Source organism: Alligator sinensis, unplaced genomic scaffold, assembly GCF_000455745.1.
Source record: "Alligator sinensis unplaced genomic scaffold, ASM45574v1 scaffold787_1, whole genome shotgun sequence".
NCBI lineage: Eukaryota > Metazoa > Chordata > Crocodylia > Alligatoridae > Alligator > Alligator sinensis.
The window spans coordinates 2,683,196-2,695,463 of NW_005841911.1; the positions used below are offsets into that span (position 1 = coordinate 2,683,196).

General features: G+C 42.9%; 1 protein-coding gene across 1 annotated transcript in view; it reads left to right on the forward strand.

Moving 5' to 3' along the window:
* The first annotated feature begins 256 nt into the window (after nucleotides 1-256).
* LOC112549457 (protein tilB homolog) overlaps nucleotides 257-12,268 on the forward strand; it is a 17,857-nt gene continuing 5,845 nt past the window's right edge. The window contains exons 1-4 of the mRNA XM_025198022.1: nucleotides 257-336; nucleotides 7,423-7,573; nucleotides 9,192-9,285; nucleotides 11,261-11,379. Of these exons, the coding sequence (XP_025053807.1) occupies nucleotides 311-336; nucleotides 7,423-7,573; nucleotides 9,192-9,285; nucleotides 11,261-11,379 (390 nt within the window). The 5' untranslated portion in view covers nucleotides 257-310. The remainder of the gene's footprint in view (nucleotides 337-7,422; nucleotides 7,574-9,191; nucleotides 9,286-11,260; nucleotides 11,380-12,268) is intronic.

Consider the following 12,268-nt stretch of genomic DNA (forward strand, 5'->3'; position numbering starts at 1 on the left):
TCGCCAACCTGTCTCCAGCCAGCTCTATAAACAGCTCCTGGAAAGGAGGGTTCATTGTAATTGGCTAGAGCAGCACAGGAATTCCATTGATGCGCTAAGAGATTGGTAACAATAGCTCCTAAAGCAACTGTGCGTTGCGAGGTGACAGTTTGTTTCCTTGGTGACAGTGAATCCATGGAGTTCCAACCAAGACCCTGAAGGGGACTATAGCTTTTCAAAGGATGCAGACCGACAGCCCCGTAGGTGGGGAAAGATGGGAAGAAATACGTTTTCTCTAGACAAATAGCTTCATGCAAGCCGGGAGAACTTTATGCAACAGCAGGACATGTTCGAAAGGTAGGAGAACGAAAGAGGAAAAGTAACTTTAGTCATTGAGCTGCTGACTCAACATGCTTTGAAAACCAAGATAGTGTTACAGGATTGAATATCTTATTAAAACATACAATTGCTGTACCTGAATTGTTGATAGCGGCTATTGTACAGGAGATTTTTTTCTTGGTGTCATTTATTAATTACTTCAGGCCACAGGATGTCTTGACATAAATGTATTATTTATGATATACATGTGCAAGAGGTACATTGATTAAGATGTAAAATTTGCAGTCTTAAGTAAGCCCATGAAAAGCTGCATGGAATTTAATTGATAAATATACTAGTAATGGCTAATTAGGTTGGTTATTCATTATGACTTTTTCATGTGGCAAAGTTTTATTGTATATAAAGCAAGATGATTGACTGTACACTAATGGAAAAGATGAATTATGACCATAGCTGCAAGGTGAGTTTGTCATTAAATTACTTCCAAAGGGATTACTTCAAAATATTGCAAAGGATAAAATGAAATTGATAGAAGAAAATAAACAGGAAATTAATGAAACAGCAAGATGCAACATCCATCACTGAGCCTACATTTAAGATATAAGCGATCACTCAGAATAATATTTGACCTTACTTGTATTGGAGGCATTTGTTGCAATAGCTGAACACAGTGCAATGAACTGAGGAAAGAGGTTTAGTCTAAATTTTGAATGTCTGGCCTTTATACCATACATCAAGTTGAGATGTGCCAGTTAAACCTGGATTTCATTTTGGAACATTCATTTTGGCCCGTGTAGTGGATTGTGCTTGCAAAAGTGTTGAGGTCCCGGTATCTTGGGTACAAATAGCTATTTGTTTGAGCAGTTGAGGTGGCTGCATAAAAAGGTATCTAGTAGAAACATGCAAAACTGGCTGTCCAAAAAGGTGTCTAAGAAGGAGTATATTAGCAAGTTGACCTAAGTTGTTTTTCTTTGGAGATTTAACATGCCTTGGGGGTTTGTTTCGGGTTTTTTTGTTTTGTTTCAGGTTTTTTTGAGGGGGGGGCAGGGGGCTCCTTAATTATAATGTTAAAAGCTCCATAAATTGGTATTTCTGTTTACATTCATTCTGATTTCTAATTTCTCCTGTATCGGCTTGATAATAACTGTGGAGAACTGTGATGTTAATTATGGGTCTGATTACATTCCCATCGAAGTGAAAGGCCACAACGGGCCTTCACTGCCCCTGTATGTCATTTCAGCAATGTATAAGGGCTATAGCGGGACCATAATGATACCCAGGTAAGTTTTCTCTGCAAGGAGTTTTACAGGGACAATATAAACAGATTGTCATTAATCCCCCAGCCTTACAGTTCCCAGCAGAAGTGAAGGACACATTTGGGATTGAGAAGGCAAATCACTGTAGCTCAAATAATCCTACTGAGTAGTCCATTCTTCTTCTATAGCAAAGCACTGAATCTGGCATAGCCTGAAACATTTCTATTACAAGACTGAGAACTGCATGAGAGAAAAAGGAACATTTGGCTTGAAATGCTTCCTTTTACCTTGCCAAATATCCCAGATTCTTCACTTGAAACTTCTTTACACTTAATGATTTCCTATATTATCCTGTCTTCCAAGTTAATACAGACAGACTTATCTATTCAGAGCAGTAATTAGGTAGTGTACACATTTGGGTGATATCAAATGTACCAAACCCTGCACAACTCTTATCAAATGTATCTCATCCTGTTCTACTCTCTGTGAAAGTTTTGCCATTCGGAAGAGCAACAGGCCTTGTTTTATTGGTGTGGGCCAATGAGTTTCTATTAGTGAAAACTGAGACTTCAATGTTTTTTTTAAGAGGTCTGGCTCAGCACCACAAAATGTCATGTGCACAGCCATTGTGCGCTCATGGCTTCCAGTTTGCAAAATCAGATATGTTAGCTGTTTAATTGTTCAACATCACTGACACCATGAAAATACAAGGACACAGCTGCTCAGTCAGGGCTACAGGAGCTAATATTAGCAGCCAAATTTTGCTGTCAGTTCCACCCACATTCACACTATCTTCACTAAATGATTAGTCTGGAGTAACAATGGGATAACAAAGAGCAAGATTTTTCAGTGCTTGTTTTTCCAGTTAAGCGACCTTTCTTATTTCTTATTTATTTATTTATTTACTTCTTTGAAATAAGCTAAACCCAACGCAATGAAAGCCAATTCTTCTTGCCCATTCAGAAGGTAGCCCAACTCTGTTTCAAATGACATTTTAAATACCTTTATATCAACAGCTAAGCATATTTTGTCTAGTGAGGAAAAACCTTCAAATTTTGTTTATGGATCTGACATTGTGGGCATTTAATACACATGCATTTGTTTGCTCCAATGCACCAAAAATCCAGCACATTGGAGCAAACTCAATTCATTGATTCCTCTCTGCACGTGAGGTGACGTGACCAGCACTGCGTCACATACATTTGTATAAATGGCGAAATGGCGGCAGTGTGCTTTTGAGCTAAAACACCTTCGATGTGTTTTGTTTATAGATCTGACATTGTCTGCACATCACTTCATGTCTAAAATCATGGTCCCCAGTACTCCTGGGACTTTAGAAATGACGTGATATTGTAGCTGTGAGGAAAAATGTGAGAGGCATGGATTTTTGTGAGTGACAGGGTCTCTCTATCCCTCCTAACTATACAGTTGGTCCCTTAAAAGATATCCACTAAAATCCTTGCATTATGGTTTTAGAGACTCAGGTGAGAACCAGCTGAAAAATCAGAGTCAATATATGAAAAAGATTCTTTCACATGATAATGTTAAGTCTCTTTAGCCCTTCTCATAGGGTTTCCTCACTTTTTAGGAATCCTATCTGCTCAAAAGATATCATAGATCACTGTTGAGAAGAGAGAGAAAGCAGGAAGGTTATCACCACAGTGGGTTCCTATTAGAGCATTAGGGAAATTAATTTCTCTCTCATAAGAATTTAGATCTGTGATTTATGATAGCCACCAGCTTCTCACTGCAGGCAAAGTGGGAGGAAATGAGTCAGCCTGGACAGAGAGCATGAATCTGTTGGGTTTTTTTTTCCTATAATGGGTGACATAATCTAGTGTGCTGCTCCAAAAAGTGTCACTGGAGAGTCATACCCAGCCAACAGGCCCCACAATTAAGGCAAAAGTTTAGTTAGTTCCATGTATTGTGAGCTACAGCTATTTTGAATTACATCCTGTATCTTTCATTGCAATTTCCTTTAGATCAACTGTAAGTGGTAGTCGTAAAAAAAAGGGACAGAGACAGAGAGAGAAATCAGTGTTCACCTTATTCTCTGAGCAAGTGTATATTAACATGTTTGAGGTCTAGCTTAAACTTTCTGAAATCACTGGGTATACAGAGAAGGACCTGAAAAGTCAGGCGGGTCCTAGCTTTCAGACATTGTTTCTGGATTTCTATTTCAATTCAGTAGAAGATTTCTACAATGAATTATTGAGGACTCTACAGTAGAAGTAATGACAGCTGCTAGAAGTTAAGAGCTATGAGTGGATATTTAGTTTTAATACTAGATTTCCAGGCTTTGGAGTTTTTACAAGGTTTTAACAGTAGGACATGCTTCAAATCCACTCTGGGTGCACCTACACGAGACGCTTTACTGCTCAGTTGTGAAGTTTACTACACAGGAAGCATGTGTGTCCACACGTGCACATGCTTACTGTGCAGTAAACCTTGCTAATCACAAGTGAATTTGCTACCTGCAAATGCAAGCAGCAAATTTACTTTTGATTGCTTACTGAGCAGTAGTGCTTATGTAGACACCTGACCAGGAGCAAATATGCTCCCAGCCACCTGGCCACCATGGGGCAAGAGATTGCTTTGTGCCCCGGGAGCTGTCTGCTGCCAGGGTGGGCTCCACCACTGAAGCCCAGGCCAGGGACTGTGTCCCCCTGCCCAGCAACAGGGACTCAAGCCCCCAACTCCAAGATCGCAATCCAGGAATGGGGGCTAGGGAGATCCCTGTTGCCCCATGTCCCCTGCAGCCATGGGTGACTGGTGCCACCTTAGTCAGGGGGGCCACGTGCCCCCACAGTGGCCAGTCAGTGACTGGGGGGGGGTCCCCCCATGGCTGATTGCACCAACCAGGAAGCGGCCATGGGGCTCCTAGAAGTGGCCACAGCACTCCCGGAAGTGGCCACAGCACTTCATCTGGTGCTCCCGCTCCCTGGCCAGCACTTCCAGTGGGGCACCAGCGCGCCCACCTGCCCATCACCTAAGCGGGGAGCGTGGCCTGTCAGGGGGTGCACATACACCCCCGTGCATCTCCTACGCATTGCCACTGCCTGCAGCTCTTTTTAATTCCCCTGCCCCTGATCTGGGAGCCAGGGCCAGGAGTTCCCTGCTCTCTGGGAAAGGGGACATAGTCCCTGCCCCAGCAGCAGGCAGCCCCAGGGACAGGGTGCGATGTCCCAACCCTAGGGCTGGATTAACTCATAGGCAAGCTAGGCACATGTCTAGGGCCCTGAGCTGTGGAGGGTCCAGTCCTTCCCTCCGTGGTGGCAGCATGAATGGCCCCGTCCACCTCCTTCCCTTCCCTTTCCCTCCCCTCCACCGGCCTCGCCACCACAACAGCTGCTTCCTAGCGGCAGCTCTAAGCCCTGCTCCCCATGGCCAGCAGTGCCAGGGTGGGGATGCGGGTCTCAACCAGCCCAGGGCCCGTAAATTTGTTTGCCTAGGGACCCCTAAAGGGTTAATCCAGCCTTGGCCAGCCCCATCCAGGAGACAATAATCTCCAGGCCTGGTGCTCACTGCCAGCCCCTGGGCTAGCCTAGAGCTCCCCCTGGTGGCGGCAGGGGCCCATTGCAGGACCCCAGGAAGCAGGAGCAGTTTGCTGCCATTAGGAGCAAATCTGCTACCACTTCTCCGCATGTGTGGCTGCCTGCCTGGGAGCATTTACTCGTGAGTAGTTTACTCACAAGTAAACTGTTCCCACATCAAATGCATGTGTAAACACACCCTCCAGGTTGGTAATGTTTAAAAGCTGTTACCACCTGATAGTAAACAGTGGGCCAAATGCTAACTCAAATGCTAAACCATCATCCTAATCCTGTTTAAATCACCACAGATAGCAGTGCAGCCCTGCTGGTGTACACTGGCTAAGAAACTGGCTTAGTATTATTACAGTTTCTAGAAGGGAAGGTGAGTATAACCCATAAACCTATACTGGCTGTTTTAACCATGGGCTAAGTGAGTTTGTGGATGCCAGTCTTTGGAGGTTTATCCTTTCAAGCCAGGTTTGTGGGCCATTGGTAGGCAGCATGGGAATGCAGTTGTTTCATAAATAAGCAGCCTTGGTTTCTAAACAGTCTTTTTCACAAGAGAGAAATTAACTGAAAAAATATAACACACAATATTATTTCAAGTTACGCTCCGTGTGCAAGGACATTCAAAGAAAACCAAGTTCTCTCGTGACTGCAGTGCCCCAGTGAGGGCGTGTCAGTAACAGTGATATCCAAAAGGTCCATTTCTCCATTGATTAAAAAAAGTAAACTATTTTTATCATTGTTATCTATGAACCCCAAATATCACCATTGGAATTACATAACAATGTATCGCGTACTTAATGTGAATTATTCACATTTCCACACAAATGTAACAGACTTGACCCACAACTATAAAACCATTTCTATATATCTTCCTCTCTAATGTAGCCTTATTTAACCTGTAGTACATCAAGAGTGTGCGCAACCTCCAGGCAGCAATAACACAAAACCAATTTAGGAGGTCTGGTCTTCAGCAAACATTCACCACCTGCTAATAGTTACTCCATCTTCTTTACAGGATGATGCTACTTCATGCTTCCAGTTACCCGAGTAGGCATATATGAAAATGTGCAAAAGCATTCATTACCTGATTGTCTAAAGATGATGCCTGAAAGCACCAAAATAAACAGTTACATTTTCAGAAATGCTGAACACACAGGGCTTCCTTCCAAGTCACCCTTTGGTTATTGTTCCTCTCTGAAGCCCATAAATAAAAAGAACGAGGTAGAAGCAATAGTAACATACATTTCTCTTCTGCCATTTGCCTGTTGCAAAGACATTACGGGCTATCAGATAAAAATCAGACAAGATACTAGATGTGTTTTTGATGATACTTAAGAAGAAAGATGGAAAACCTTAGCAGGGCAATATCAAGTCTATTCTTGATTATTTTGAAATAGCTATGTAATCCTGATTTTATTCTATTTTACTTAACTTGTCTGATACACTCTGGCTCACCATGAAACTTTCATTACCATCCTCACTAGAGCATTTTAAAGCTGCACATTTTATTTCTTCATTTCTTTTCCTGTGTATAATTGTTTTAATGATATTTCTTGACAGCTCACAGAGCTTGTAGAGGAACAGGCAAGCTATTTTACTGTATCCACACAGTTACTAAGTTAAACTAATTTTTCCAAAGCTTTCCATGGTAGATTTCTAAATTGCAGCTGTGGGCTTGGGAGATGTTCGCTCGCTTTGAAGCACAATTTGAGAAATTTCCATTTGTTTGTCAAATAAAACCCTTAAAAATGTTCTTGGGTGTAGGTCCAGCCAAGCACATAAACCCAGTGGTTTGAATATTCATGTCTGAAGTTATTCAAAAGGTTCAGTTCTATCCTGAAGCCCACCTGCTTTGCCAAAATTTACAGATGGGAGAAACATGTAGCTTTTGGGAGGAGAGGGGGTGGGGGTTGTAGGGAGCGGGGCATCTTTCTTACAAACTGTGCTTGAAGTATAAGTAACTACACCAAGTAATATCATGCCACTGATGAACAAGCACAATTCCCCATTGTTTTCAATGTGAATTCTGATTACAAACTGCTAATACAAGCCCCCTCTTTAGGGACCCATTCTGCAAACATTTATGCGTGGAAGTAACTGTATTCAGGTAAGCAGACCCACTGATTTAAACTCTATGTATACCCCAGAGTCCTGTGAACACAGTCTGATCACACATTAGGCTTCAGTTACAATTTAAAGCATATTAAAGGTGAACCTTGCTACTTTGTTTTATATTGTCCATAAAACTCTCTGCTTCCCATTCCCTTGAAAAAGTGTGTTAATGGTTTAAAATCTTGTCTGATTAGTTCCTCAGGTCTGAATACATGCAATCTTCAATTCAGTAAACCCCATTCCTCTAACTGCACTGTGCTAAACGATACAAATACTCCTCTGCTGATTTTATCACGCAACAGAGAAATAATCCAACAGAGCCACAATTCAGGGATATCTTCACCAGTAAGTGTTTTGTATACCTGTCTGGTTATATGTGTATTGAAGAGAAACACACATGGACAGTGCTTTTAAGGCCAGACAAGACTCTAAGGAGTCCATTCTGTCCTATTTAACCTCCAGGGTTTGATGAGTTTAGGAAAGAACATGGTTGCTTGCAATATCAGGGGAGTGGACTCAATGACCCAAGAGATCCCTTCCAGTCCTATATTTCTAGATAGGCACAGTGGGCCAGATTCTGGGCAGTGCATGCCTACTCCGGTAACCCATGAAGCACCCTGCAAATGGGTTTAGATCCATGCTATAAAATATATTGCATGTGCTGCAAGACTGCAGATGATGCTGTATCCAGTTAGCCGGTGCATCCAGACATGTATGGACATTTGGTTCCTCAGAGACAACTAGAGGCAGCACACCTTGTGCCACTTCTAGTTGTCCCTGGGGAACGCCTATGCCACGCGTGCACTGGCGTGTGGCAAGTTACCCCAGGTTGGGTAGGGGAGGTTGGGGCCAGCACTAGGCTGGCCCCAGCAGCCTTACCAGGAGTCCTGGGGGCCTCCTGGGGCTGCAGCAGTGGTGATCCTGCCACACAGAGCCTAGCCAGCAGCAGGATACGGCTCCGACCAGCCAGGCTCTGGCTTCACTTCACTTTTTTTCTCTGCAGGTTTTTTTGACCCTTGGATATTCAGGGGTCAAAAAACCGCTCCGCACTGCTCCCCTGTAGCATGGAAAACAATGGAACATGCGGTATGTGGTGCTGCAGACGTATCTATTGCGCCACGTACCGCACAGCCGTGCTCATCTGGATGCAGCCTAGGAGAGTTCGGTGTTTGCGGCTGTGCATGGGGACTATCGCTGAGCCAGTGATGGATTAGCATAAACTGAAGACTATACTTCTAGGCTGCATGCTGCAACTCCTCCCTGAGGCTGCTGGTCAAAGCAAATTTGATGGGAAGACAAATGGCATATAGAATCATAGAAAAATAGGGCAGGGGGGGACCTCAGGAAGTCATCCAGTCCAACCTCCTGGTCAAGACAGGAATATCCCTGCCTGAGCCATCCCAGACAAATGTTTATCTAACCTGCTCTTAAAACATCCAGACTCTAAGATGTTCCCACAACCTCTTTAGGTAAACATTGATAGCAAGTTTTTCCTAATATTCAACTTAAATTTCTCTTATTGCAAGTTAAGACTTACTTCTTGTCCTGTCTCCTGCAGCCACAAAGAATAGTCTATCACCATCCTTTTTATAACCATACATCATGTATTTGAAGGCCATTATCAAATCCCCTCTTAGTCTTCTCATATTTTCTGTGCTTCCACTTCGATGTCTTAAATTGAATTAAAGCCTGTGCACACACTTCCTCCCCACCCCCCACATGCACACAGACACACGCAACCCTCTTGTTCATGTGCCATTTTATAACTGAGTTTGAAGGAACAGTTCATCATCACCAGACATAATTACATCATATCTCAGCCATAAGCAATCATCAAGCATGTGTGTATATTATTTGTACTGGAATAAGGCCATGGGGTTTTGTATAAGTAGGAAGATACTGCCAAATATTTAAGCCCATTAACTGATCCTTTGTTTCCTTTCTTTTGCATCCTTTCTTTAAGCTTCCCTCAGATTCCTTCAAATATCTTATTTGGCATGAGTTAGAAGAACATGACGTTAGAGGAAATCAGATTCGTTGCCCCCGAGTGAGGGAAGGTAAAGATGAAAATGTGTTCCTTTGAGAAAAGATGGATTCACTTTAAAGTCTTAAATCCTAAGTACTTTATCTGAACAATTTTTAATTGCCGAGGTGAAATCCTGGCTCTACTTAAATCAATGGAAGTTTTGCTATCGGCTTTAGTAGGGTCAAGATTTCATCCCTCTATTTTTAGATTTCTTTTTTAAAACCGTCCAGACAATGCACTGTAAAGATAAATAGCATTTGAAAAGAGCACCAAAGCCAAAGCTGTTTTTTGGGGTTGTTTGGGGTTGGGTTTTTTTACAATTTCAGCATTACTGCTTACCTTGTGCTCTTCTTAAGTACACTGACTTTAACTATTATATAAAATATCACAGATACATATGTACAGGACATAACAGACAGCACACAGCATGCAAAGTCCAACCCTGAAACAGTAACACCTGCTTACTTTTATGCATGTGGGGCCCTACTGTACCCCCTACAACTGTCCAGTTAGGCACATGTTTAAAATTAGGTAAGTATTTGCATCAGTCACCTAATGCAAACTGAAACCTAATTGGAACCTAAATGGAAACTCAGCAAGGAATTTAAATATATCCATAACTTTATGTGAATAGTCCCATTGATTCAATGAACCTTAAGCATATATTTAAGGGCTGTTCCAAATAAGGATGGTCAAGTGGTCAGAACAATCATAAAAAAACACTTGTAACTTTGGTCCATGGTTCATGAGTTACACATCCATCCCTAACTCTTAAAAATTAAAGGTTCAGCACACTGCTGCTCAGTATTGCTTGATCTTATATTGCATAACATGAACCAAATTAGTGTCGTAGAATCATGGGAAAGCAGAGCTGGAAGGGACTTCACAAGGTTATCTAGCCCAGCCCCCTGCTCAAGGCAGGATCATCCCTGACCAAACCGTTCCAGCCAAGTGTCTGTCCAATCTACTGTTGAAAACTTCCAAGGATGCAGATGCCACAGTTCTCTAGGTAACCTGTTCCCGTTCTTGACCACCCTCATAGTCAGAAGGCTCCCACTAATCTCCAGCCTAAATTACCCCTGCTGCAGCTTGAGGCCATTTCTCCTCATCCTATCCACTGGAGCTACAGAGAAAAATCCATCTCCATCTTCTCTGTAATCGCCCTTCAGGTCTTCCCCTCAGTCTTCTTTTCTCCAGACTAAATAAGTATTGCCTCCCAGGCCACTAATCATTTTTGTTGCTCTGCACTGGGCTCTTTCCAAACTGTACTCATTCTTGAAATGTAGGGTCCAAAACTGGACGCAGTACTCAAGGTGAGGCCTCACCAGTGCTGAATGAAATGAAAGAATCAGCTTCCCTTGATTTGCACATAACATTCCTGTTTAATAAAACCCAGTATGCTGCTGGCTTTTTTTTTGCAACAAGAGCACACTGTTGGCTCATATTCAGTTGATAGTCTCCCCCCAGATCCTTCTCTGCAGTACTGCAGCCTAGCCAGTAGAAGCAAATATTTTCAAACCTTGATGCCTAAAGTTTACCATTGAAATAAAATGTTTTATTTAGCACAGAGTTGAATAGGACATGTAATTTAATAGAAGTGTGCCCACTTACAATGACCTCAGACTGTTGAATTAATACAAATGATTAAGTAGAAAACCTCCCAACTTATTTACAACTCGGAGCTGAGAACCTACATTGTCCAGCACCGTTCCTAGACTCCTGGCAGCCCCAGGCATACTTTTAATATCAGGGCCCCCTTCGCCAGAGATAATGATAATAATAATCGGACAATGGAAAAAAAAAATACCATTTTCAGGCCACCTTTCTGTCAGAGCCCAAGGCGGCTGCCAGGTTCACCCAAGCCTGTGTCCAGCCCTGACATTGTCATAATATCAAGTATTTTATTTTATCTTAAATGCCTTTCCAACTGCAGATATTGTCTCAGTCAGTGACTAAATACAGACGCCATGGGCTATCAGTTACCATAAACATATTTTTCTGAACAGGGCCTTTAGAAGAAGAGCTGTTCTTCAGAGGAGAAGGGCATATTTTGCAAACCAGAAAACAAAGAACAGAAAAAGAGAAATGGCAACAGAAATGTCAAGAGAACTGGGAAAACTGTACTGTAAGGAATTATTATTATTATTGTTGTTGTTGTTATTGTAATTAGTTATGGTATAGCCTCATGTACTCTGTACTCTATGATTGATAGGCCAAACAAATAACAGCCCGTGTTCTTAATGCCTAACATTTTGAGAAGTGAGGCTGAAACAATAAAGTACATTAGACTGACTAGAATAGATCTGTAGTTTGGACTAGGCCCCTGTGCAAGGAATAAGGGGCCTGGCCAAGTACTTTGGGCCTGGGTACAGAGAAGTTAGTGAGGCTACTTGCCTTCTTGAAATAAATGAGTATAAAACGAGCAGGGAACAGGCAGAGAACAAAGGTTTGTACTAAGCCTTTCCCCTTTAGCACCTACTAATAACAGTGCTTGAACAAGCAGATCTGGACAGGTTGGACAAGTGGGCAGAAAACAACAGAATGCAGTTCAACAAGGAGAAATGCAAAGTGCTGCACCTAGGGAGGAAAGATGTCCAGCACACCTACAGCCTAGGGAATGACCTGCTGGGTGGCACGGAAGTGGAAAGGGATCTTGGAGTCCTGGTGGACTCCAAGATGAACCTGAGTTGGCAGTGTGACGAAGCCATCAAAAAAGCCAATGGCACTTTATCGTGCATCAGCAGATGCATGACGAATAGGTCCAAGGAGGTGATACTTCCCCTCTATCGGGCGCTGGTCAGACCGCAGTTGGAGTACTGCGTGCAATTCTGGGCGCCGCGCTTCAAGAGGGATGCGGATAACCTGGAGAGGGTCCAGAGACGGGCCACTCGTATGGTTAAGGGCCTACAGACCAAGCCTTACGAGGAGAGACTAGAGAAACTGGACCTCTTCAGCCTCCGCAAGAGAAGGTTGAGAGGCGACCTTGTGGCTGCCGATAACGTCATCACGGGGGG